The sequence below is a fragment of the Sinocyclocheilus anshuiensis genome, unplaced genomic scaffold, assembly GCF_001515605.1.
Source record: "Sinocyclocheilus anshuiensis isolate Anshui unplaced genomic scaffold, SAMN03320099.WGS_v1.1 scaffold1644, whole genome shotgun sequence".
In the NCBI taxonomy this organism is placed as follows: domain Eukaryota; kingdom Metazoa; phylum Chordata; class Actinopteri; order Cypriniformes; family Cyprinidae; genus Sinocyclocheilus; species Sinocyclocheilus anshuiensis.
This window is the reverse complement of record NW_015557451.1, coordinates 1,033,855-1,057,990: the sequence shown is the minus strand read 5'-3', so window position 1 is coordinate 1,057,990 and position 24,136 is coordinate 1,033,855. Positions and strand designations below refer to the sequence as shown.

Sequence of the window (24,136 nt, the reverse complement as noted above, 5' to 3'; positions counted from 1 at the left end):
GCTCGAAGGAGTACAGAGGCAGATAGTCAAACGAACAGAGTCTTTAATAAATCTTCATGGGAACGTAGGAGAAAACAACCTCTTTACACGACGGAGACAGGACAAAGAAAATGAGGAAAGGCAGGGCTATAAATACTAAATCAAACGATGGACTAATAGGATGATTAACGAACACAGGTGGAAACTAATAAACTAATCAAGCAACACAGGAAAACTAGGTCAAGGCAGGGAGAACAGAAACACAGAACATAAATGTGATAGGTATGCACTTGTGAGACTCGTTGAGATGTGTGGAAACAGATATCATGTTTTTGAGAGCATGAAAGATTATCGCACCCAACCAAGTCAGTTACTGGAGAAGATTGATGAAATGAAGCTGGAAAATGCCTTGCTGAACAGCAAAGAAGAACATATATATGTCAACTATATAAGCTATACAACTAAAGCTTTGTTTTTATTTCCTTACAGCAGAGATGTCCTCACGTGTCGATGAAGATGATATACAGATGTATTCGGCTAAGGTGGAAAGCTGGCTTCAGAGGCATTATCAGACTATGGAAGTGTTTCCAGCTATGAGGAACTAGACAAACCTGAATAGGATAGTAATTAATAATTAGGTGGCTAAGGCAGTTTGAAAATGCATTGTTTTATTTTTGTCATGCAGTTGTTAAAATCACAAATGCAGTAGTCACTGTTATAGTATATTTCATAAATATCATTTTTGTCCTCAACTAAATATTTCCACTATGTTGTTTAAACAGATTCTACTGTTGTTTATAACTTTTTATTATCTTTCATGTAATTGATCAGCATTAACAGACACAAAGTATTTCTAAATATCAAGCCACAGAACTAAAAAAATAAATATTTTTTTGGAGTATAAGATGTATTATATTTGCAGTAATTGATGCTCTTAGCAATATAGTTAAATATCTACTTTTTCAAGTCAAAATCATTTTGTGAAGAAACTCTGTTAAAGCATGGGATTTCTCGGCTTGTAGATCACTTCACTGTATTCAGTTAGATGTCTGTTGTTTGATCTTCTGGCCGGAGGGACAGAGGCAAAATTCACAGCCGCGTAATTCACATCTGAATCTCCAATCTGTAAACAAAATGCATAGATTTTTTTTTCTTTCTGCTTGAGAGCCATTAGAAGTTAATATGAGAATATATTAGGAAATTGATTTCATTTAAAAATAATAAAATTGAAATTACCTCATATGACGGAGATGCTGCATTTTTAGATCCTTCAAAATGTGCAGAAAATTATTGTTAAACTTTGATATACATATTTGTGATTGAATATTTAAATTGTTTTGCACATAATATTATGATATTAGTGTGTACAACTTTAGACCACTATCCTGTCCAATTAATCTCTGCTTAACTAATGGAAAATGTGGGTGGAATTTTACCTTTTTGCCTTTTTCTCCAGTTTTTATAATAATCAACCAAAAGTATGATTATTACCATCACAAACACAACATTGCAGGATATCAAGCAAAGTAACACAGGATCCCATACTTTTGGATTATTGTTATCTGAAATAGAGAAAAAAAATTAATAAAGCAACAACATGCTGCTAATAGTAAAGATCTGTGAACACATTGCTGCATATAGCTGTGTTCTCTGCAGATACTTTTCCATGACTTGCAACAGTATAGTGGTCAAAAACATGTGGACATTTAAGCCATATATTTTTAGTGTTTGAATGTCATTGCATTTGTTGACAAAATATCAAACCATGTGGCATTAATTTTAAGAAACAGTGCAAACACCCTTTTCAAGCAAAACATTTCTCAAAAAAAAATTACATTTTAAATGATCAAACAATAGGTATGTGATTGCACCTGTTTAGTAGAACTGACTTAATACATTCGATAAACACACTTTGAGACCTGTTGGTTAAAAGTAACTGGAAAAGTCCTTGGTTGTATAATTTGTAAAATGCAATATAATTCATACAATTTTAAGTGTGTCTTGAGGGTACAAATACTTTTTGGAATCACTGTTGTGGAGGTGACAGTTAAAAAAATCAGGTAGTAAAGGACTCAGGTATCAGGTAGTTAAGTCATAGCAATAAAATGAAAAAATTACCAGTATTTTTGAAAGTGGTTCTATTCACAACTTCTCTCTCCTCACATCCTGCATTAAAGTGTTTGGTCTCATTTCCTTAGAAGCAGCAAATAAAGATGTCAGGGATTAGACTGTTGGTTTTAAATTACTTACAAACAAGATAAATTAGTTCAAATTGTCTACTCCAAAAAGAAATGTATAAGACAATAGCATGTTGAATATATTTTACCTTTTAGCATCAGATGTGCTCCAGAAATAAATTCTATTTTATTCAAGAAAACTGTCCCACAGTAGTATTTTCCGATGTCCTCCTTGGTTGTAGCTTTGATGTTGAGGTGAAAAGAATCTTCACTTGCTGAAATATCGAATCTCCCGTCTTTAAATTCATTCTCAATTTGGATATCTTTCCAATAATTGTGTGTTAATGCAATAAGACGAGGAATCTGATCAGTGCTCTGTTTATACCAAACCATTGTGTTGTCAAAACTTTTTTTTGTCAAGAAACATTTGACTGTAACATCATCTCGCAGCTGGAATGTTTGCAATGAGACAATTTCACCACTGTTATCAGGTCGACCTCCAGCTGAAACAGAAAAGAGATTTCATTTTTAACACTAAATATGTATGTATGCATGCTTGGAATTGACCAAATAAATAAATACATATTTATAACAGTGGAAAGAGAGAAAAAAATCTACTTACAAGCCCAAAAGATCAAAATGGCCCAAATGATCATGTTTGAAGCAATGAGTGTGTAAAATGCTTTTTAGAAGACTTGCATGGGATGTGATTGGACACTTTCAAACCAAGACTGTGATTGGTTGAAATCAATCTGTATCTCTCACTCCACTCCCAAATTGAAGCAAAAGTGTTACTAAAGATATGGGGTGATGATCAATGACTGTGTCACTGTATTGTCTGTAATAAAAGACAGTCAAAGCATGCAAAAAATGTGGTTTTGTGGAGCAATATTGCTCTGCTCCTGGCCGTAGTCAAATGTAAAGGCAGCTAGATTAGTTTGTGAAGGCGTCAGTGTTTCATATCACATTTTAGACATGTCAGTCTCCAGATTATCAATGAAACAGAGACAACTACAGAATTCCCAATATAACTTACAAAAAGTAGTTCAATGAGCCTTTTTATGTCGTAATAGATTATATCAAAGGTTCGCGATACATAAATGTGTAGCTGTTCAATGATGGCAAAATCTTATGTATATGAACCTAAGTGGAATCAAGTCTAAATCATTTTGTTATTTTTAGTACTTTGAAATGAAAACTGACAGTGAAAATACTACCTATATTCTCTTTCAATGTTATATATTTTATACCTCTAATGTTTGAGATAAATCATGGACTACACATAATGCATAAGATCACAGTATGTGAACTTGCCACAAATCTAAAAGTTTTTGTTTTGATGAAGTGCTGCTTGTGTGAAAACAGTTTGTGGTTTTCTTGTTTTTCTAAAGATGGTCATCAGAAACGACTATCGACCACATTAGCACCATATTTAGTAATCGTAGAGAAACAGGTCACAGTGGGACAGATATACATCCTGTGTGTACATGTGAGTGAAAGTGCAGGCGCATTTTTTTTTTATAGTCATAGGTGTAACACTGCCTCTGAAATGTTTCATGACCACAGTGTTAATTCATCGGAAAAGTAAGCAGAAGACCATTGCATATTCAGACCTCTTTTGCACTGCAAGTGTGAGTAGGTGTTTCTGGCAACCACATATTAAACATGTGACTATGTGGAACAAAACTACAACCTTTTTAAATAAATGACCATATGTAACTTAAGAAATGTAAAGTTGAATCTGCGGCTACATTTTCTTCACAACTTGACAATGAGTATTATTATTATTATTATTGTTATAAAAAAAGAACACACCCATAGATGAGAATCCACATATCTACAGACACAAAGTTTTTATTTAGGTTATTATTCAGAAATAACCTCAAGCAAACCCATGAGGCCTTAATATGGCATTAAACATCTGCTGCTATATTGAACTATTAGGTTGTTTATATATAATAATATTAACATGTTATAAAATATTAGCTAATATAATTCTAAATTTGTGTGTATTTATAATATTATAGTATTATGGTATGTATGTATATATATATATGGGGGGGGTAGGTCAACAGTTTCGATTTTTTAAGCTTTAGCTCCCTCTTGAGGATTGACTCAGTGATTAAAAATTAAGCAACAATACAGAGCATTTAACAGGGAAGGATGAACTGAATTTCATCTTATTTCCACACTGTCCTGTAAACCTATACAAACTCATCTGTTATTTTCCTACTCTTTACTAAAAATCAAATCAGGATGTGATTATTAAAAGACGTCTGGTTCAGTCTGGATTTACTGTATCAGTTTATTAATAGTTATCACAATCTTTCCATCACAAAATTATCACATGATCTTTTTCATTTAAATACAATTGTTTAATCCAGATTATTTCATACGAGAATTCATTGACAACAATGACAAAAACACCTTTAGGGGGACAAATAAAAGAGCCAAGGCTTTGGGTTTTCCTTTCTGTACCCTCACAATGTGTACCAGTGAGATCGACTGAAGGACCGTGTTCGCACAGACACATAGGGCAGGTGCACAGCTCTGAAAGTCTCTGTATTAAAAGTTGTCATGCATTCTGGCTCTCAAATGCCCATCATGTTGTCATGCATGTTATTTACAGTTTCTGTCCACTGGCTTTCCTCAGTAGCTGCTCTCGTGACCCGTTAAAATATATAAATTGCTAGTGGCTGAAGGGTTTTCCGTTGGGGTGCTTTGCAAAACAATGTCTCTGTAAACCAAGATTGGGGAGAAAAGACATTAAGAAGAATGAAATGCAATTTTTATTCAAGTTAAAAGGAAAAACAATGAAAGGCGGAGGAAGAAAGTCAATACCTGTGCGTGCCTAAAACTTTGAACTGACGGCTTTTGTCTGAGATTTCCTGTGTTATCTGCAAGGTCACATGAGGATGAGTTTAGATCTTAATCCACAGTAAATTTATCAACTATTAATAAGGTGAGACACTGCAGGTGAATAGGGTAAAAAAAAAAAACTAATAGTTATCGCCTTACTTACTCAGCTGATTGATTACATTGATAATTTGAAATATTTTTGTATTACAAGCTTTCTAAAATGTTAGGTTTAAATATGCAAATGAGTCATTATTTAAGGAAATATGCGCTAATTTGCATACATTTCTACTACAAAAATCTAAACACTGGATGATGTCAGTTTCAAAATTCTTGTTTAATTTTTTTGACATATTAGAGTCAAAAGTTTTTACAGAGGGAATTTTGGGTATCTAATTTTTGTCACTCCATAATTCAGAAAACACTATATTTTCACAATTTTGGGGGGAATAAAATGTTGTATATAATCAAGGCAAATTATATATGAACAAATCCCTCTGTAAAAACCTTCAGGATATAGACAGGAATAAAAATGTAATATTGTAATTGAAATCTATTGACACAAATAGATAAAGTGCTATAAAAGAAACACTTAACAGTGTCTTTTGGATGTTTTCTTTCCACTAGTCTGAAAAAACACTTTATGAAAAACCAAAAAGCCCAAAATCTGAAACTTGACAGGTGCACGAAAAAACTGTGTTTTTTGCCTGCAGTGTCTCCCCTTAAAAAATAACAAATGATGACAATACAGAAATAGACATATGTCAGGTTATACGCCATTTTTAATTTTTGACTGGAATGAAAACGAGGCTGTGAGGAGTAGATTTACAGTTTTTATAAAGGCATGCACTGTATAAAGCTTTCACAACTCACAACTTTCAAAAATGGCTTATGGAGTTTTTGTCTATTGAAAGCTTTTTTTCAGACAGACATTTCATCAGCTGAACAATCATTATGGTGTGAAAAAACTGTGCAGTCCACGGCATCGTTTTCATTTCTGTCTACAATTAAATACAGCGCTACCCTGACTGACGTCTATTAAAATCCACAAAAAAAATCAGAACTCTTTACCTCACAGTTGTGAAGACTAAGTCCTTTAAGCCCATGTTTCCAGAAAGCTAAAACACTTTCTTCTAAACAAACTGTTGAAAAACAGCACATGAAAACTTATGCCGGTTGTATAAATCACTGTATAATTTCATTGTGAACAAATACTGTATTTTAATGTCTTGTCAGGTTTGTACCTAAAGTTTCGATAGGGAAGTCAAACTCCAGTTCAGATGCTAACTCCTTGCTGGGGACACCCTGCATATTGACAATCTTCACTGTTTCTAGATGACAAGAGGATTCATTTACAATATAAGTATCAGTGCATGCTTTAGAAGTTGATTCATTTATTAATCATACATATAAATCATACATACTTTCCAGTGCAATTAACACTGTGTCTCTGTCCAGCTGTGTCACTTGTACAGCTCTTATTGTCTCACAGTCTAAGGAAAGACACAAAGATCACACATTCACACACTTTTCAGTGAATAAAACACAGTAGGCCCATACAAAATGTGCATGTTTTTCATATTTTCTTTATTGATTGTGAGGGGGGAAATCTGTTGAGTTCATAGGAATGGGTTTTAATATGATGTTTGCTGTGAAATTCTTCAGCTCTGAATTCATGCAAGACCAGCAGTCAGTCAGTCAGTCACTTACCTTGCTGAGGGTTTGGCGTGCCATTCAGATGGATGATGTCAAACTTTAGCTGTCGTTCGTTTTGCTGTTGGAGGCTTTCCTGGACACCCACACAGAGCTGAGGAAGCTCATCTGTCATTAACACCAGCAGCTCAAAGATGGGCAGTGGGTCCGGCAGGGGCATGGCAATGTGCTTCAATGAGAAGACGATAAGAAAGGAGAAATATAATGAGAGAACGACTACCAGATGTTACACAAGCACTTGTTAGGGAAAGCATAATAATGTTTGTTTGGTAGAAATAAATGTATTTACTTGTAAATAAAATTGCCATATATTATAACTGTAAATTAAACATTAAAATAAAGTTAATGTTACATTAGAAAAGTGAGTCTATTAACCCTGTAAAGTTTGACATATGAAATAATAGTCAGAAATGTTATTGGAAATGGCACAGTTTGTTGAACTTTTAGATAAAATCTTAAAAAATTAATATATGTATTTTTTTTTTTTAGTATCATATTTGATACATTAGACTTTTATGGCTCATATAGTGTGATATAGGAGAATACGGTGCTCATACTAAAGGAGGAAAAACACTCAAATAGAGCAAAAATATGCATTTTGGTGCAGCTGCTGATATTTTTATCGCCAGAAAGTAAGATGAAATTCTGATTTGAATCTGATTGCTTTTAATGAAGGGCAAAACATATAATGTAATACTATGATGATTGATAGATGTACAAGTTCCTCAAAAGTATGTCTTATCATATTTGATGTTCATATTGTTATATATTATTTGTTTTACAAATGATGTATGGATAATAAAGTAAATCTAAGTTGCTTCAGTCCAGTAAGTGTTCATCTTGAAATATTACTAACAATATAAAATTGATTCTTGTTTACTTTATAAAAATCGTTATAGATTTCTTGCCAAAAAGATATGTGAACCACAACCCAAAGGTGCAAAGGGCCTTTTATTTGCTAAAAAATACAAATTATAAATCAGATGACAGGAGATATGCAAAAGAGTGTGTACAGGTTTCTCAGCAAAGTTTTAATTGTTGATAATTTAGAGGTTTTAGACATTTATCAAATATGATATAGTAGGTTTTATAGGATTACTATTATTACCTTGAGGTGCATGAACTTCTGCAGCGGTTCATACCACAACAGTAGCACAAGACCAGAGGGAACTGCAGCACACAAGAACGTGCTGTCTGTGTAAGGGTTACGAGCTGATGAAGAAAAATCAAGAAAACATGGCTTTCAGTATTTTTCCATCTTAACCAGAAGGTCAGCAAAGACATTCATCAGGATGAAATGAATAAACATTGATCTATTATGACGTAGCAAATGGTCCTCACCCACACTGCACTTCCGACTGCCCTTAGTGTCAGCAATCTTCACTGACACGGCAAACTTCCTGTGAAAAGATTATTTTGAGTTCCAATTGAACAACATATAAGCTGAATTATTAAACTTTTATGTGTTTCTGTGACCTGTGGATGATCCGTTCCGTGAAGCGGTTGGTGCCGAGGGACATGTGACCCTGTTTCCTCTGTAAATGCCCTCGCTGTTCAAACAGAGCTGTCAGTCTATGAGAGTAGAGATGAGACGACTTACCTAAGAATAGAATAGAATAGAATAGAAGTTTACAGACCACTGAGGAGTACATTAGATGTACAGTTTTTCTCAATTTCCTGTAACTATACATTTATTTATACAAATCTCAAATAAACTTTTAAAATAAAGATGTCTGTTTAAAAATATTGTGTTTAATCTTTAATCTAATGGATGTTTGGATTTTGACAATATCCATAATACATAACGGATTTCTACTTTACCACGATGTACGTTTTGAGAATTTGGAATAAAACATTTAACAAATTTGCAACTTATGTGCATAATTTAGAGAAATTCTTATTTATTTTAGAAAATGGCATTATGGTTTAAGATATTGGCATTTTAGTGTCTTATCAACTTGAGGAAAAACTGTAGTACTTTAATCTTTTCTTCTTTTTTTTTTAATTCAGTGCTAACACAGTTTGTAATTTCTGAGCATGTAATTTCTAAAACTGGTGGGCTGTTACTGGTATCACATCACAACATCTGTAAAAATGTTACATACCAGAGATGGACATTAAGACATTGTTCATGACATAAAGCCAAGTACATCTCTGTGGAAGCAACTGCAATAGAGATCAGGAGGTAAAAACATATTAATCATTAAAAATAAGATTTCATTCTTGTGTTGTATTTTATGACAGAAACAGTTATTGAGTCAAAATACTAAATCATAATGTTGTCATACACACAGATGCAGTAGCCAGCAGTACCTTTTCTAAAGTGTCTTCATGCAGTTCATTTAAGTTAAGGATATAAACACCCTCCTCTGCACCCAGAATTAAATATTGATCTGTGAGGAACGGATTGAGAAATCAAACAGAATTCAGCAATACTCTGATTCTGTATTACTGATGCTGGAAAGTTTTTCAATCTACATTTAAATTAAACTTTCATTCAAATTCTGCATCAGTAGGATGGAAGAAAATCTGTACCTCTTGTTTTGGGCAAAACCCATGTCTCTGCACAATGAATTTTCAGGGGACATCCATTAAAGACTTTAGTAAAACAGGCCCCCATCTATGCAAAATGAATTATGCAATGTTTCATAAATACAGTATACCGGATGTAAATTTTAAGATGAATTCTTAGGTTCATACATAGATACTGGGCCTAAAATTACATTAATGACAAACTAGTCATTAATTATTATGCAAATTGTCAATTTAGTAATAGCCAGGTTTAACACATTTAAAAAGGTGCTATTAGGTGGTTAAACTTACATAGACTTGGGGAGTGGGAGGAAGTCCGTGAGAATCTGCTCTCTGTGAATTAATGGTTAAAAAATACAAGGAACAGTTTCTATATATTTTAGTCTGTCAGTAATACTTTTGTGTCAGTAATACTTTTAGTGACTCAGAAAAACATACACAATGTGTATTAAATAACATAATATGTAGTGGGTTTTTGAGATCTGTCCATGGTGCTGAAACATCTAGCACTACACTAACCAAATAATGTGCTAGATATAATGAAATAACACCAAAATATTTGATCTAATAATGTTTCAACCAATTAATTAAAAATTACTTAATAGTGGTTGACTAATGTAGGTTTTTCAATTACCAATTTGATGTTGATATATTTAGGCATCTAGCCATTCTAAATTAGACAAAATCTGCACAAGGAATGCATGTGAATCAGTTCTTTATATCTGACACTGTGTTTGATAAAAGGGCATTAATGTAGCTGAGATGTATTAAAGTGTGGGATACAAGCACACATAAGTGTAAGTCTGTTATTTGTAACTTCCAACATTGTGTAACTCACAGAGTCCTCTGTTTTCTTCCTCATGGTGCTCCACTCTGGAGAAAGAGCCGTGTCTCTGCTCAAAGTCCTTGTAAGAGTCCTCTGTTTGTCCTGTGTGTCATTACCATCAGGAACATAAGGGTCACTGCACCAGTGCCGCACATCCTGACTGCCTGAACACCTCAACAACGCTGACAAAACACAAAGAGAGAAATGTTTTACAACTTTGTATGGCGAATTTCCTATGTGTCCTGCATGTGAAGATAGTAATACCTGATTTTGGACTTAATACAGTTTCAGGGCATAGAGTAGCACTGGGTCGAAGCGTAAGGTCCTTGTCCTCCAGATTAGAGTCTAAAGAGCTCATGGGAGGAAGTGATGTTGTTGCAGAGACAGGTGGTGGGCTGAACAGTCCACTTTTCCTCTTACTCCACTATGAAACATCAGAAAAGCCTTGCATAATTTTTTTATAGAATCATAAATTAATCATTAGGACAGGTTATGAAATACCTCAAAATATGAGTGTCTTTTCACTGTCAAGCTCCTGAAAGAGAAAGGCAGTTCAAAGTGAATGACAAAATATTAGTATACACATGGTGCAAAGTATATTTCTGCAGGTGAACATAATAGATAACCAAAGAGAACATCATTAAAAGATTAAAAAAAAATAATAATTAAACATTAAAATTGTAATTGTAATAATTGTAAAAACAAAAAAAGAAGAAGAAGAAGAAGGAAAGTAGAATAACTATTTAACACTATGCTTATACACACATACATACATATAAATTATATATCTTTTAAAAAATATATAATAATCAATGCATAATTTCACTTTTAGCTGATATAGTTGTTTTCGTTTTGTTTTTCTTGCATTAGATGCCACTCCACAAGGTGGCACCACAATATAAGCATGTCCCACCTATGCTGTAACTCCTCCTCCACTCTTTCCAAAAGACCCCTGCAGCAATGAATATAGTTCAAATGAAAGGTTATAATAACTGTTTAAATCTGTAGTGCAATTATAAGTCCACATCAATCAACACTCACGGTGACTCTGGTTCATCTCCAGATATGCTCCAATCATCACACGATCCCTGAGAACATAAACATACTTAATTTTTTTTTTCTGAGTGATAACCATGAATTATGACACAGAGTACTTTATGAAGTGTGGTAGGATGTGGTTTGTGTTTTCTTTGCCTCATTGGCTTAAAGAGAACCTCACTAAGAGAGTGCAATAAAACTGACCAGGTCAGGATATGGTTCAGTCTCTTTTCTCCTGGGAGCGGTAAACTTAACCTGGTCAACTGAAACAAACAACAAACACATATTACACATTTGTATTCTTCATTTACATATTTGTACCATTCAAAAGTTTGGGGTCAGTAAGATTTTTAATGTTTTTGGAAAAAAGTCTCTTATGCTGACATTGCCTGCATTTATTTGATCAAAAATACAGTAAAACAGCAATATTGTGAAATATGGGCCCTCAGAAATCATTCTAATATGCTTATTTGGTGCTCAAGAAACATTTCTTATTATAAATGTTGAAAACAGTTCTGCTGCTTAATATATTTGTGGAAACTGAGATACATTTTCTTCCAGAATTCTTTGATGAATAGAAAGTTCAAAAGAACAGCATTTATTAACAGTGAAGCATGGTGGTGGCAGCATCATGCTGTGGGGGTGTTTTTCAGCTGCAGGGACAGGACGACTGGTTGCAATCGAGGGAAAGATGGCCAGCCAGAGCCCTGACTTAAACCCAATTGAGCATCTCTGGAGAGACCTAAAAATGGCTGTCCACCAACGTTTACCATCCAACCTGACAGAACTGGAGAGGATCTGCAAGGAGGAATGGCAGAGGATCCCCAAATCCAGGTGTGAAAAACTTGTTGCATCTTTCCCAAAAAGACTCATGGCTGTATTAGATCAAAAGGGTGCTTCTACTAAATACTGAGCAAAGGGTCTGAATACTTAGGACCATGTGATATTTCAGTTTTTCTTTTTTAATAAATCTGCAAAAATGTCAACGATTCTGTGTTTTTCTGTCAATATGGGGTGCTGTGTGTACATTAATGAGGAAAAAAAAATAACTTAAATGATTTTAGCAAATGGCTGCAATATAACAAAGAGTGAAAAATTGAAGGGGGTCTGAATACTTTCCGTACCCACTGTATGTGAGACCTCCAAGAACTTCATACAGTAGTTTGAACATCACTTCCTCATCTGCCCTAAAGAAGCTTCATTGTCTGTCTGCCTGATTCGTCTGCCTGTGAATGCTGTAATCTTACAGTCAAGATGCCTGACAATGGACTCTCAGTAAAAGTGGCATCGACTTGCCACACAATAACACACACACACGCATCACACTCTCCGCTTGGCCTCGAATGTGACCACTGGATCCAGTTCACGCGAGTGAGTGTGTGAGGGGGATGAGAAGGACATGCCATAGACGTGTGCTAAACAGTACCAGCTCTATGAGTTGTGTGCCTATTGACATCACTGAAGCTATGCTCAATAGCAGCCTTGTTAAAGCAGCACCTCCTCTGCTACACATCCATATATTAAACTTTCTAATCATGCACACGCTGTAATGAAAATAGACATGGCTCTGACATTGGAGTGACAGTGAACTTCAGAAAACGGAAAGATGAATACATATAATGAAGAAACATTATATGCCAAAAATGTGTTCACTACTAATTTCTACAGATAATAAATGATTGCGTATCATACATTTTTAATGACTGATTCTGGTATAATGTAAAGTATAAAGTTTATACCATGGTCTGTCTGAATACTTGATTCTGATTGGCTAGCAGGTGTACATTAAAACCGTTTAATGCACAGGTACTGTAGTTCCAAGTCAGTTTAATCAATTTCATTGATGCACACGCACACATCACTTGCACACAGAGATCGGAGATCGTGCTACGCACACACAGAAACATTCATGAGCACAGAAACTTGTTGTCTACACTGCCCCGCGCTTCGTGTCGGGTGGTTCTTTGCCTCCATGTCATGCAATAAAATTGTTTAATGCACAGCTAGCCGTGAATTATTCCTTACATAAAATACAATTTAATGATAGCAAATAAGATGCATATAATATTTAAATAATAAATATTTTACCAAATCTTGTCCAAATTGACCAAATAAAATGTCCTTCAAAAAAAAAAGAAAGAAAAAAAGGAAAAAGAAAAATAGAATAGAATATAGGATGGATATTTTATATAGGATATAAAAAAAAATATTGGCTGATACAGATGATATTAAAAAATGTATATAAAAAATTAGGACTGAATAGTGTGTATTGTAATATGCTAATTGTATGTTAAGTGTAAATGTTTATGTTCAGTTTCCGCTGCAAATAAGGACAGTGATAACCAGAACTTACATTGTTCTTCTGATAAACTTCTCTCCACTGGCATATGTTTCCCTTTAGACTGGATTGTATCTGGGGCTGTATCACTTGCCTATAACACACACACAAATATTGCCACTAAAAAAAAACTGTACACTTTGACAAACTGAACTCTGACATGAATATTTGGAAAAAGAATTAAATGACCTCATAGATAAGGGAAAGGTTTCCCAATAATCCTGAATCATGTGCTTCTCTTTATTTAACCTTATTTGAACAAATACTTTTTGATGACATATATTTGAAAGTAAATTTCAATAATTTAAGTAATTTGAAGTAATTTGAAAGCTCAAGAATGCTTTAAATATATATATATATCTTTTTTTTTTTTTTGCTTAATGATTTATGATGAAATTAAATTACCTGCCTTAAAAAAAACTTTCAGAAGACTTTTGGTCAGCTCAGGTTAGACGCCATATTGAATTTAACACAGATGAAAATGAGGCTGTGAGGGACAGACTTACAGTATTCACAATGGCACGCACTGTATAAAGGTCCTAAATTATGTAATTTTTACAACTCAACTTTCAAAACTGGTTTATGGAGTTTTTGTCTACTAAACGTTTCTTCAGGAAAGATGCTTTGTCAGCTGAACAATCGGTATGTTGTTAAACCACAATACTGTACAGTGAAAGTACTGTACTTCTGTCCCTCACAGCCTCATTGTCATTTCTGTCAGAAATTAAATATGCCTTACCCTGTATTCCTGTGTTCAAGTCATGTAAAAATTACCATAATTATGCAAGCATTAAAGTTTTGCATTAAAAAAAAACATTTCTGAGCCAGAGGACATGAATAGCTCAAAGTAGAGTTGCCATCTCATAATTACAGTAATTCCAACATAATGCAAGTGTGTCTTCTTCTCACCTCTTCATTCTCTTCAGGACTGGGTGGATGATGGAGGTCCGGGTTACTTGCTATGTCCAGCAGCTCAATCATTAATTTTCTGGAGAGTAACTGTGTTACAAAGGGGTGCTTGGGAGAGAGACAGTGGCAAAAATTATCAACTTTTCTAGAAATACAAAATTTGTACGTTTAATGTTTCTTTGTAGGGATGCTCCATTCAGGATTTTTTTTCAGCAAAAAAACAATCACAGATTTTTCTTGATCAGCCAATACTAATCCAGATTTGATCATAGCTTTTACTTAGATCTGTTATATACATGACATGCATCCTTTCTAATTATTTTAAAAAAAAAATGAATAAATACATTAAAACACATGTTCCCTTAAAAGCTTGAACACGTCTTGTGATCACATGAGAAAAGTTATTATAGGTATGTGATATTCAGCAGCAATGCTAATATTAACTTTGATTTTTGAGTTTGATTCATCTATCACCTGGAGAAGAGTTTCTGCTGTCGGCCTCTTGCGAGGACTTTTGATTAAACACATCTTCACAAAGCTATGAAACCCTGCAGGCCTGCAAAGACAAGGACACAAACCTCTCACCAATCATGTCAGGTACTCACAGGAAAACTTGCACTTTTCTTTACTTTTTCCATTTCTAAGAGAAATGTCATTTCTTTCTATGAGGTTTTGAGTCTCACCATTTGCTCTTGTCTTTTAGTTTGGGAGGCTGGAAGCTGCTCTTAGACATCAGCATCAGAGCACTACAACAGAAAAAAAACTCAGTTCAAAAATGCTTTGTTACCAGGGTATTTTCTGTTCTCGTAAATTAATTAAACGAGTCATTCTGACCGCATGGGATGAAGGTCAAACATAGGTGGCTGTAGCTCTGCCAGCTCAATGGCGGTGATGCCCACTGCCCAGATATCACACAGATGGTTGTATCCACCCTTCTTTTCCACTGCTGCCACCTCAGGGGCCATCCTAACAAAACAAAGACAAATTCCATTAGATACTTCACAGCCTGCTGTCAGTCCGATTGTCTTTTAGGAAAATGTAAAGGGTAAAGGGGTGAATTAATTCAGTCAGCATATGGAAATGTTTTTTGATCATGTATTCTTTCTGTATTGTTATAAAACCTGTAAATGTAATATAAAAATCACAGACACACACACACACTACCATTCAAAAGTTTGGGGTTTTATTCATGTTTTGAAAGACTGTCTTATGCTCACTAAGACTGTATTTATTTGATCAAAAATACAGTCATATTGTGAAATATTATTACAATTCAAAATACCTGTTTTCTATTTTATTATTTTTTTTAATGTAATTTTTGTCTGTGATGTTAAAGCTGAATTTTCAGCATCATTACTCCAGTCTTCAGTGTCACATGATCCTTCAGAAATCATTCTAATATGCTGATTTTCTGCTCAAGAAACATTTCTTATTATTATCAGTGTTGAAAAGAGTTATGCATCTTAATATTTTTTATGAAACTTTAGTATGTTTTATTCAGTGCTCTTTGATGAATCAAATGTACAAAATTATAAAAGTACAAATTTCTTTCCAAAACAAACAAACACAAATCTTACTGACCCCAAACATTTGAACAGTAGAGTAGATATGCTATAGCTACAGTTTTTTAAGCAGAGTTTTTGGCGTAAAGAGATAGATTTAAAGGTACAGTTCACCCAAGAAAAAAAAAATCTGTCATCATTTACACATGCTGGGTTGTGTTTCCCAAAAGCTTTTGGGAAATGCAGCCCAGTCATTTCTTCTTTGGTGTTTCATGAAAGCAAGAAAGTCAATCGGTCAGAAATCATTCTAATATGCTTATTTGGTGCTCAAGAAACATTTCTTATTATAAATGTTGAAAACAGTTCTGCTGCTTAATATATTTGTGGAAACTGAGATACATTTTCTTCCAGAATTCTTTGATGAATAGAAAGTTCAAAAGAACAGCATTTATTTGAAATACTAATTAATGCATTTTTTGCAGAATTAAAGTATTATTTTCTTAATGAAATAAAATGAAGAAAAAATTACTGACCCCTTTTGAATAGCAGTGTAAACATTCATAAATCTGGACAATATTAATCGATATTCAGTGATCATAATTTTTTTAACATGTTAGAATGTGATTTCTATGGTGTTCTTGTTGGTTGCATATACAGTGGGTACGGAAAGTATTCAGACCCCCTTAAATTTTGTGAAATATTATTACAATTCAAAATACCTGTTTTCTATTTTATTATTTTTTTTAATGTAATTTTTGTCTGTGATGTTAAAGCTGAATTTTCAGCATCATTACTCCAGTCTTCAGTGTCACATGATCCTTCAGAAATCATTCTAATATGCTGATTTTCTGCTCAAGAAACATTTCTTATTATTATCAGTGTTGAAAAGAGTTATGCATCTTAATATTTTTTATGAAACTTTAGTATGTTTTATTCAGTGCTCTTTGATGAATCAAATGTACAAAATTATAAAAGTACAAATTTCTTTCCAAAACAAACAAACACAAATCTTACTGACCCCAAACATTTGAACAGTAGAGTAGATATGCTATAGCTACAGTTTTTTAAGCAGAGTTTTTGGCGTAAAGAGATAGATTTAAAGGTACAGTTCACCCAAGAAAAAAAAAATCTGTCATCATTTACACATGCTGGGTTGTGTTTCCCAAAAGCTTTTGGGAAATGCAGCCCAGTCATTTCTTCTTTGGTGTTTCATGAAAGCAAGAAAGTCAATCGGGTTTGGAATGACATGAGGGTGAGTAAATTATCAATTTTTGGGTGAACTATTCCTTTGTACTAATCATAAGAGACAGCGTGCTAACTGTTTTAAAACAAGACAATCCAGACAGTGTGATTCTGCAGGACTCAAGGGCAAAAATCTGTGCAGACAGCTCACCAGTAGGGAGTTCCTATGAAGGACTTCCTCTTGGCAACAGAGGCACTGATCTCAGCCGCAACCCCAAAATCAGCTACAGAGAGAGAGAGAGAGAGAGAGAGACAGAGACAGACAGAGAGAGAAAGAGAGGGAGGGATACAATAATCCAAAATGTGCAGCTTCAGACGTCTGTGTCTAAAACCAAGTGTACTTAGGGTTCAATAACACATCAAAACACTTACCCAATTTTACATCTCCTCGGTCAGTAAGAAGAATATTAGCTCCCTATATTAGAAGAGAGGTTTATATTTTAATTAACAATTTGAACATAAAAATCACCATACCCACTACATTGCCACCATCATCAAAATCTTACTGACCTCAAACTTTTGAATGGCAGTGTATCCAAGTTTGAGGTCAGTAAGATTTTAAGGGGAAGAAATTAGTACTTTTATTCAGCAAGGATGCATTAAATTCATCAAAAGTGACAGTAAAGACAAACAAATTCTATTTCAAACAAATCCTGAATAAAATGCTTCACAATTTCCATTCAAAATATTATGATATCTGAAGGATCATGTGACACTGACGATTGGAGCAATGGCTGCTGAAAACTACATTTTAGAATATATTAAAATAGAAAACAGTTATTTTCAATTGTAATAATATTTCACAATATTACTTTTTATTGTATTTTTAATCAAATAAATTACTATTGGTGAGCATTAGAGACGTCTTAAAAACATTTAAAAAATCTTAAAGACCCCAAATATTTCAACAGTAGAGTACAATATAGAAAAGCCTCATCCACCTTAATGTCTCTGTGTATTTTGCCTGTCTCATGGAGATGATTCAAACCCTGGGTAAGACAAGAACAGAAGTCTTCTCAAAATGAAGGGATGTGTCATTGGGAAAGATTTGTGCCTCTAAAGAGCTTTTTAAATAATGAATTAGCCTCACCTGGAGAGTTTCCCTGCAGATGTAAGCAATCTGTTTTTCCTTTAAAGGTCCAGTTACTGTGAAGGGCATATTATATTAACTCTCACTTAACTGGGGCAGTGGTTAAATGCAGTCATTAATAGTTCACCACAAAAATGTGAGATGGAATTGTTGTAAGGAACAGACTGAAATTTATAGTGTTTTTTTGGAAAATATTCCTCTCCTTTTATGTAGTTTTTTCATCCCAAATTAAAAAAAAAAAAGTAAGAAAGTCATTTGGGTTTGGACCAATGTAAGAGTAATGCATTTTCTTTTTTGAGTGATCTATTACTTTAAGAAGCTTAAAGGAATAGTTCACCCATAAATGAAAATTTGCTGAAAATGTATTCACCCTCAGTTCATCCAAGATGCAGATGAGTTTGTTTCTTTATTAAAAGAAATTTAGAATTACATCTCACTGATGGATCCTCTACAGTGAATGGGTGCTGTCAGAATGTGAGTCCAAACAGCTGATATAAACATCGCAATAATCCACAAGCTGCATGTTTGTAATAAACAGAGCCATCATTAAGATGTTTTTAACCTTAAACCATTGCTTCTGACTAAAATACAAGTCCTCCATCCGTAATTCTGCTTTCTCCAGTAAAAATTAGTTTTGTCTGAATCAGGAGAGAAATATGCACAAATCAAGCACAGAGCAAGCGCAAGCAAAAGCAGCTTAAAACAGTTCTAAACAACTATGTCTGTGGATTTTGATGTGAGAGGACAACAGGGGATGGACTTTTTCACTGGATGAAGCGTTATTATGGATTACTGGATTTATTATGAACTCATATTTTGTCCAGAAGCAACAGTTAAAAGATAAAACACATTAACAGTGAACTTGTTTCTTACAAACATGCACCTTTTCCTTTACAAGACGTTAACTGATGGACTGGAATCATGTGGATTACATGTCGATTATTGTGATGTCTTTATCAGCTGTTTGGACTCTCATTCTGATGGCACCCATTCACTGCAGGGGATTCATTTGTGAACAAGTGATGTAATGATAAATGTCTCTAAATCTGTTTCGAAGAAAATGTATCTACATCTTGGATGGCCTGAGGATAAGTACATTTTCAGCAAATTCCTTTAAGATGCTTAATAATAGCTCTTTCCTATGATTTTCAAAAGTCTCAATGCTTACACAGAATACTATGTGTTATTCACTGTATACCTTGGTAGATATCCTGCAATGATCCTCCCCCACAGTATTCCATGCAGATCCACAATTTATTATTCCTACAAAAGTTGAACAGTTCAGAGCATGTTTTTTTTTTGAGTCAATGCACACAAAACATTTTCAATAGATACATACGCGCACACACATAGCTTACAAACATGACAAGAATCTCAAACATTTTGAAAGCTTGTAAGTAGGAATGCATGCCTTTGAAATAATATTCGGGAATGCACAAGTCATCTAGAGCATGTGCTGACACACCTCGGCAGCTATTTATAAATTCTATTAAACATGTCTGGGTGATTTGTGCTTCATATCTGATTGTGTAACTCTGCCTGTAGGGGTATAAAACATGTTGTGGAATGCACCTTTCTATGCCCTGACAACTACTGGATACATACCAGGCAAGGCACAAACATTACTGTACCTGTGGTAAGTGCCATAATAGGCCACAATGTTCTTATGCTTACACTCCTTCATCATTGTTATCTCCTGCTGGATGGAGGTGATGTCATCACCTGAAAAAGCATTGAGAGAATGAGAAAAAGAGTGTATACTGAACAAACAAATTGTCCATAATCACAAAATATTTAAGGTATTTTACTTCAGAATGCAGTGATTGACAAATCTGAAACAACTATTCCAGAGAGCCGTGTAAAAATAACTTTGCATGTGACACAATGCAGTCCAATCATTTTTAAAGTAGTAGTAGTGCATGACAGGGAGGCTTTTGAGAACTATAATTATGTGTAACTCTAGAGCTCATTATAATATAAATCCTTCATACAAGGAATCGATCCAATAAAACCCCTATAATTTTGAGAGATTTGTTAGAAACAGCATATGCCTCTAAATGTTTACTGTATGTTCTCTACAGCACTGAAGCATGAAAATCTCCCAATATGTAAATGTGCTCTGGTCAAAAACTTATCACATTAAAACTACTCACACACCTGGATCCAGTTTAACAATTTTGATAGCAGCCATTTCTGAGCTCCTAATGTTTCTAGCCTGAAAGAAAGTACATTATATTGCATGATGAACTGGAAAATCAGATTGCACTTTGTCTTTTACAACAATATTAACTAAAAAATGGATACTTATAACTCTTGATATACAGTACATGCATCTGTGACTGTGCACAAATTTTATATTAATATGTCTATACCATTCAAATGTTTGGGGTTGTTAAGATTTTTTTTGAGAGAAGTCTCTTGTGCTCACCAAGGCTGCATTTATTTTATCAAAAATATAGAAAAAACTGTAATAATATGAATTATCGAAGTTGTGGAAGTCGTGGCCTAATGGTTAGAGAGTTGGACTCGTAACCCAAAGGTTGTGGGTTTGAGTCTCGTACCGGCAGGGATTGTAGGTGGGGGGAGTAAATGTACAGCGTTCTCTCCACCTTCAATACCATGACTGAGGTGCCCTTAAGCAAGGCACCGAAAAATGGCTGCCCACTGCTCCGGGTGTGTGTTCATGGTGTGTGTGTGTGTTCACTGCTGTGTGTGTGCACTTTGGATGGGATAAATGCAGAGCACTAATTCCTAGTATGGGTCACCATACTTGGCCACTTTTCACTTCACTTTAATTATTATTACAATATAAAATAACTGTTTCCTATTATAATATATTTTAAAATTTATTAAATGTAACATAGAGGTGAGTAAATGCGACTTTAAGGCCATGTTTACTTTGGTGAAATGCTCGGGATGCTGTAGAAAAGCCAGGAACAGATCCAGCTCTCCTGGCAGGCATCTTAATGACAAATATCCTAGTGTCAGTGGCAGCCTGCTCCGTCCTTGACTGTAACCTTGTCCTGTAGCTACTGCTGGGAGCTGACGTTCTTCATCTTTCTAGACTGTATGATGCTGCACCATTAGTTAGTCACTCATTCCATCTAGGAAGGATTCTATCAATTTACTATAACTACTACCACTAATACCACTTGCCAAGGATTCATCAAATTCATAAAGCTGTGGAATTAAAGGAATAGTTCACCCAAAAAAAGGAACATTTGCTGAGAATGTACTCAGTGTACATCCAATATGTGGAAGAGTCTGTTTCTTAATGGGAACATATTTGGAGAAATTCAGCATTACATCACTTGCTCACCAATAGATCATCTGCAGTGAATGGGTGCCATCAGAATGAGAGTCCAAACAGCTGATAAAAACATCGCATTAATACACAAGTAATCCACATGACTCCAGTCTATCAATTAACCTCTTGTGAAGCGAAAAGCTGCGTGCATGTTTGTAATGAACAAATCCACACTTTTGACTTCAAACTGCATAATATTGTTTTCTCCAATGAAAAAGTTGTCTCGTCTGAATCAAAAAAAGAAATATGCACAGATCAAGCACCGTTTACAAGTGAAAACAGCTTTAAACAGTTCTAAACAAATATTATGGACTGGTATTTTGGACAGAAGTGACAGAGTAAAGTTAAAATGCTTTATTGATGGATTTTGTTTCTTACAAGCATGCAGTTTTTCACTTCACAAGACATTAATTGATGAACTGGACTAGTGTGGATTGCTTGTGGATTATTGTGATGTTTTTTATTAGCTGTTTGGACTCTCATTCTGACGGCACCCATTCACTGCAGAGGATCCATTGGTAAGCAAGTGATGTAATGCTGAATTTCTCCAAATTTGTTCCATTGAAGAAACAAACTCATGTACATATTGGATGGCCTGAGGGCAAGTCAATTTTAAGCAAAATTCCATGTTGGTGTACACTGCTGCGGTAAATAGGCAACTTATGCACATTAAATATGTGCTATAAATACAGAGCAGATTATTTAATACTTATGATCGGGCCTATTCTTAATATAAACCATCAGACAAAAAAAGTTAGTCAGGAAGGTGGACCTCCATTTTTGCTTTCGGCTACTCATAAACATAACAAATCGAGCATTTCTGGACAAAACCTGGAACTTCACTGAGCTGCCTTCCTGTTGTTTTTTCCTGGCATGCCAGAGAGCTTCCTGTCATGACTGAAGCGACAGTGCAACGTTCTCTTAATGGTTTAACATTGCAACCTGAAATAACGCAGCCACAACCCAAGAACAATGGCTCGGGTTGGATATCTGTCCACACTTTGACCAGAAATCTCCAAAGCTTGTTATTCTTTATGTTGGCATAGTCAGACCTGACAAGTCCATCAAATGCAAAACAGACAGTTTCGTTCAAATGCAGCTGGGAATCCTCAGTATGAAATATTTTAGTTTTAGTCCAAGTTGAGAGAGCTAGAGGACACTAGAAAGGATTCTTTGTGCACTGTAAGATGGGCATTGTAAGGGTTGTTGGCTCACCCACTGAATTATGATAAAGTGGACTGTGTTAGGGATTGCTACACAAGAGTGACACAACCTCCATATTAAACATATATAAAAGAGACAGCCAACAACATATTTACACCTTACAAACTTCTTGAAGAAGAACACTACCACACCTGAGGGAGGCCTACATGGTTTTAAAGTCCAGATTTGTAACATTCTACAAATGTTGTGGTTGTGCCAGTAAGATTGCTCTTCAATCAAGTCAAATTTCTGAGCCAACCATATGTTATTCTACTTTAAAATCGCAAACTACTTTATATCCGATATATTTTTAAACTATGCTTTTCTGTTTATACAGGGCTGTTTTGTATTTTGAAAACATGTTGAAGTTACATATTTTGTTGAGGAAATACCTAGATGGCCTAACAAATTGACATTTAGACAAAATAAAAATGAATAGTATGTGGATGTCAGTCTGTGTGCATCAGTTTGAGTTCATTGTGTTGGATGGAGAGTGTGTCTCTCCGCACACATGCTGTGAATTCTAGTAAACTAAACAATCCAGTCTGTCAACTAACATCATGGGTCTGGTTTCTTGAAATATTCAGCCTAAACAAGGAAATTAACAACAACAACGGAGTAAAGGAAAATCATGTCAACATCAGCAAGGATCCCCTTACATGGTATCAGACGATACTTTGACATTTAACATGGTGCTGAATGATAATCATATCATGGTTCTCATAGATATTCATCATGGTACTAGTACTTCAGATAATAATGGCACTATGATGTCTAAAAACATGGCATGGATATCATGTCCAAAGTAATACACTCCTTGTACAGTAATACAATACAGACAAGTCATTCAATCCTTTTTGGTACATTTTTGTTAGTCTCCCAGAACAAAAGGTTTTTTTCCCCGAAAACTTGACAGCGCAAGACGCATTAAATCATAGACATTACATACATGCGTAAACACTTCGTGCAATTTCCAAATAATAACCTTTGCATAAAAAAAAAACACTGAATTTCTTTCTCACCTTAAAGACTTCTCCATAAGTGCCGCTCCCGATCAGATGAATAATCTCATAATCATCCAAGGGATCTAAAAATGAAACTCCTATCGTATTCATGCCCGCAGCTCTTTGTATGTTTCACTTATTCATGACAGCAGCTGTCACACAGTTTGATGTGCAGTAAACTCATCTCATCCTGGTGCGCTGTCATCAAAAGATGTAATAACAAAACGTATTTAATTTAATTATAACGCAAAGCAAAAACAAATAAAAAATCATGTACACATCAAGTTTATCAGGGCAGTCACGGTCTTTGCCTTGTAATCTTTCAGCCTGTCCTTCTCACACTAGCGCAACCGCAGACTCGCATCAGCAATGTCCGACTCGTGAACGAATTGTTCTTTGGAGTCGTATCTTTTCAATGAA

The 24,136-nt window shown here is 34.7% G+C and overlaps 2 protein-coding genes across 4 annotated transcripts; both read right to left on the bottom strand.

Annotated features, from left to right (window-relative positions):
• Positions 1-973: 973 nt before the first annotated feature.
• Positions 974-2,812, bottom strand: LOC107679233 (uncharacterized). Its single transcript, XM_016474744.1, has 5 exons — positions 2,779-2,812; positions 2,306-2,659; positions 1,416-1,541; positions 1,216-1,247; positions 974-1,102 (listed from the first exon to the last, which is right to left on the bottom strand). The coding sequence occupies exons 1-5, from the start codon at positions 2,810-2,812 to the stop codon at positions 974-976; spliced, it is 675 nt and encodes a 224-aa protein (XP_016330230.1).
• Positions 2,813-4,460: 1,648 nt separating this feature from the next.
• On the bottom strand, positions 4,461-24,061 carry LOC107679285 (mitogen-activated protein kinase kinase kinase kinase 2-like). Of its 3 annotated transcripts, none has more exons than XM_016474805.1 (32): positions 23,735-24,061; positions 20,360-20,417; positions 19,834-19,924; positions 19,401-19,465; positions 18,203-18,258; positions 18,054-18,101; positions 17,485-17,527; positions 17,264-17,336; positions 15,203-15,334; positions 15,052-15,114; positions 14,843-14,924; positions 14,369-14,476; positions 13,475-13,553; positions 11,326-11,384; positions 11,125-11,171; positions 10,997-11,035; positions 10,585-10,618; positions 10,348-10,507; positions 10,096-10,265; positions 9,549-9,590; positions 9,261-9,345; positions 9,039-9,118; positions 8,831-8,891; positions 8,202-8,325; positions 8,067-8,125; positions 7,834-7,937; positions 6,723-6,894; positions 6,437-6,505; positions 6,257-6,343; positions 6,084-6,154; positions 4,998-5,053; positions 4,461-4,893 (listed from the first exon to the last, which is right to left on the bottom strand). In XM_016474805.1, the coding sequence occupies exons 1-32, from the start codon at positions 23,825-23,827 to the stop codon at positions 4,806-4,808; spliced, it is 2,598 nt and encodes an 865-aa protein (XP_016330291.1). In that variant the 5' UTR covers positions 23,828-24,061; the 3' UTR covers positions 4,461-4,805. The 3 variants fall into 3 exon arrangements, with proteins under 3 accessions (XP_016330291.1, XP_016330293.1, XP_016330294.1); XM_016474807.1 differs by having other exon boundaries at positions 10,096-10,268; positions 10,357-10,507; XM_016474808.1 differs by lacking the exon at positions 20,360-20,417 and having other exon boundaries at positions 4,462-4,893; positions 23,735-23,800.
• Positions 24,062-24,136: the final 75 nt, after the last annotated feature.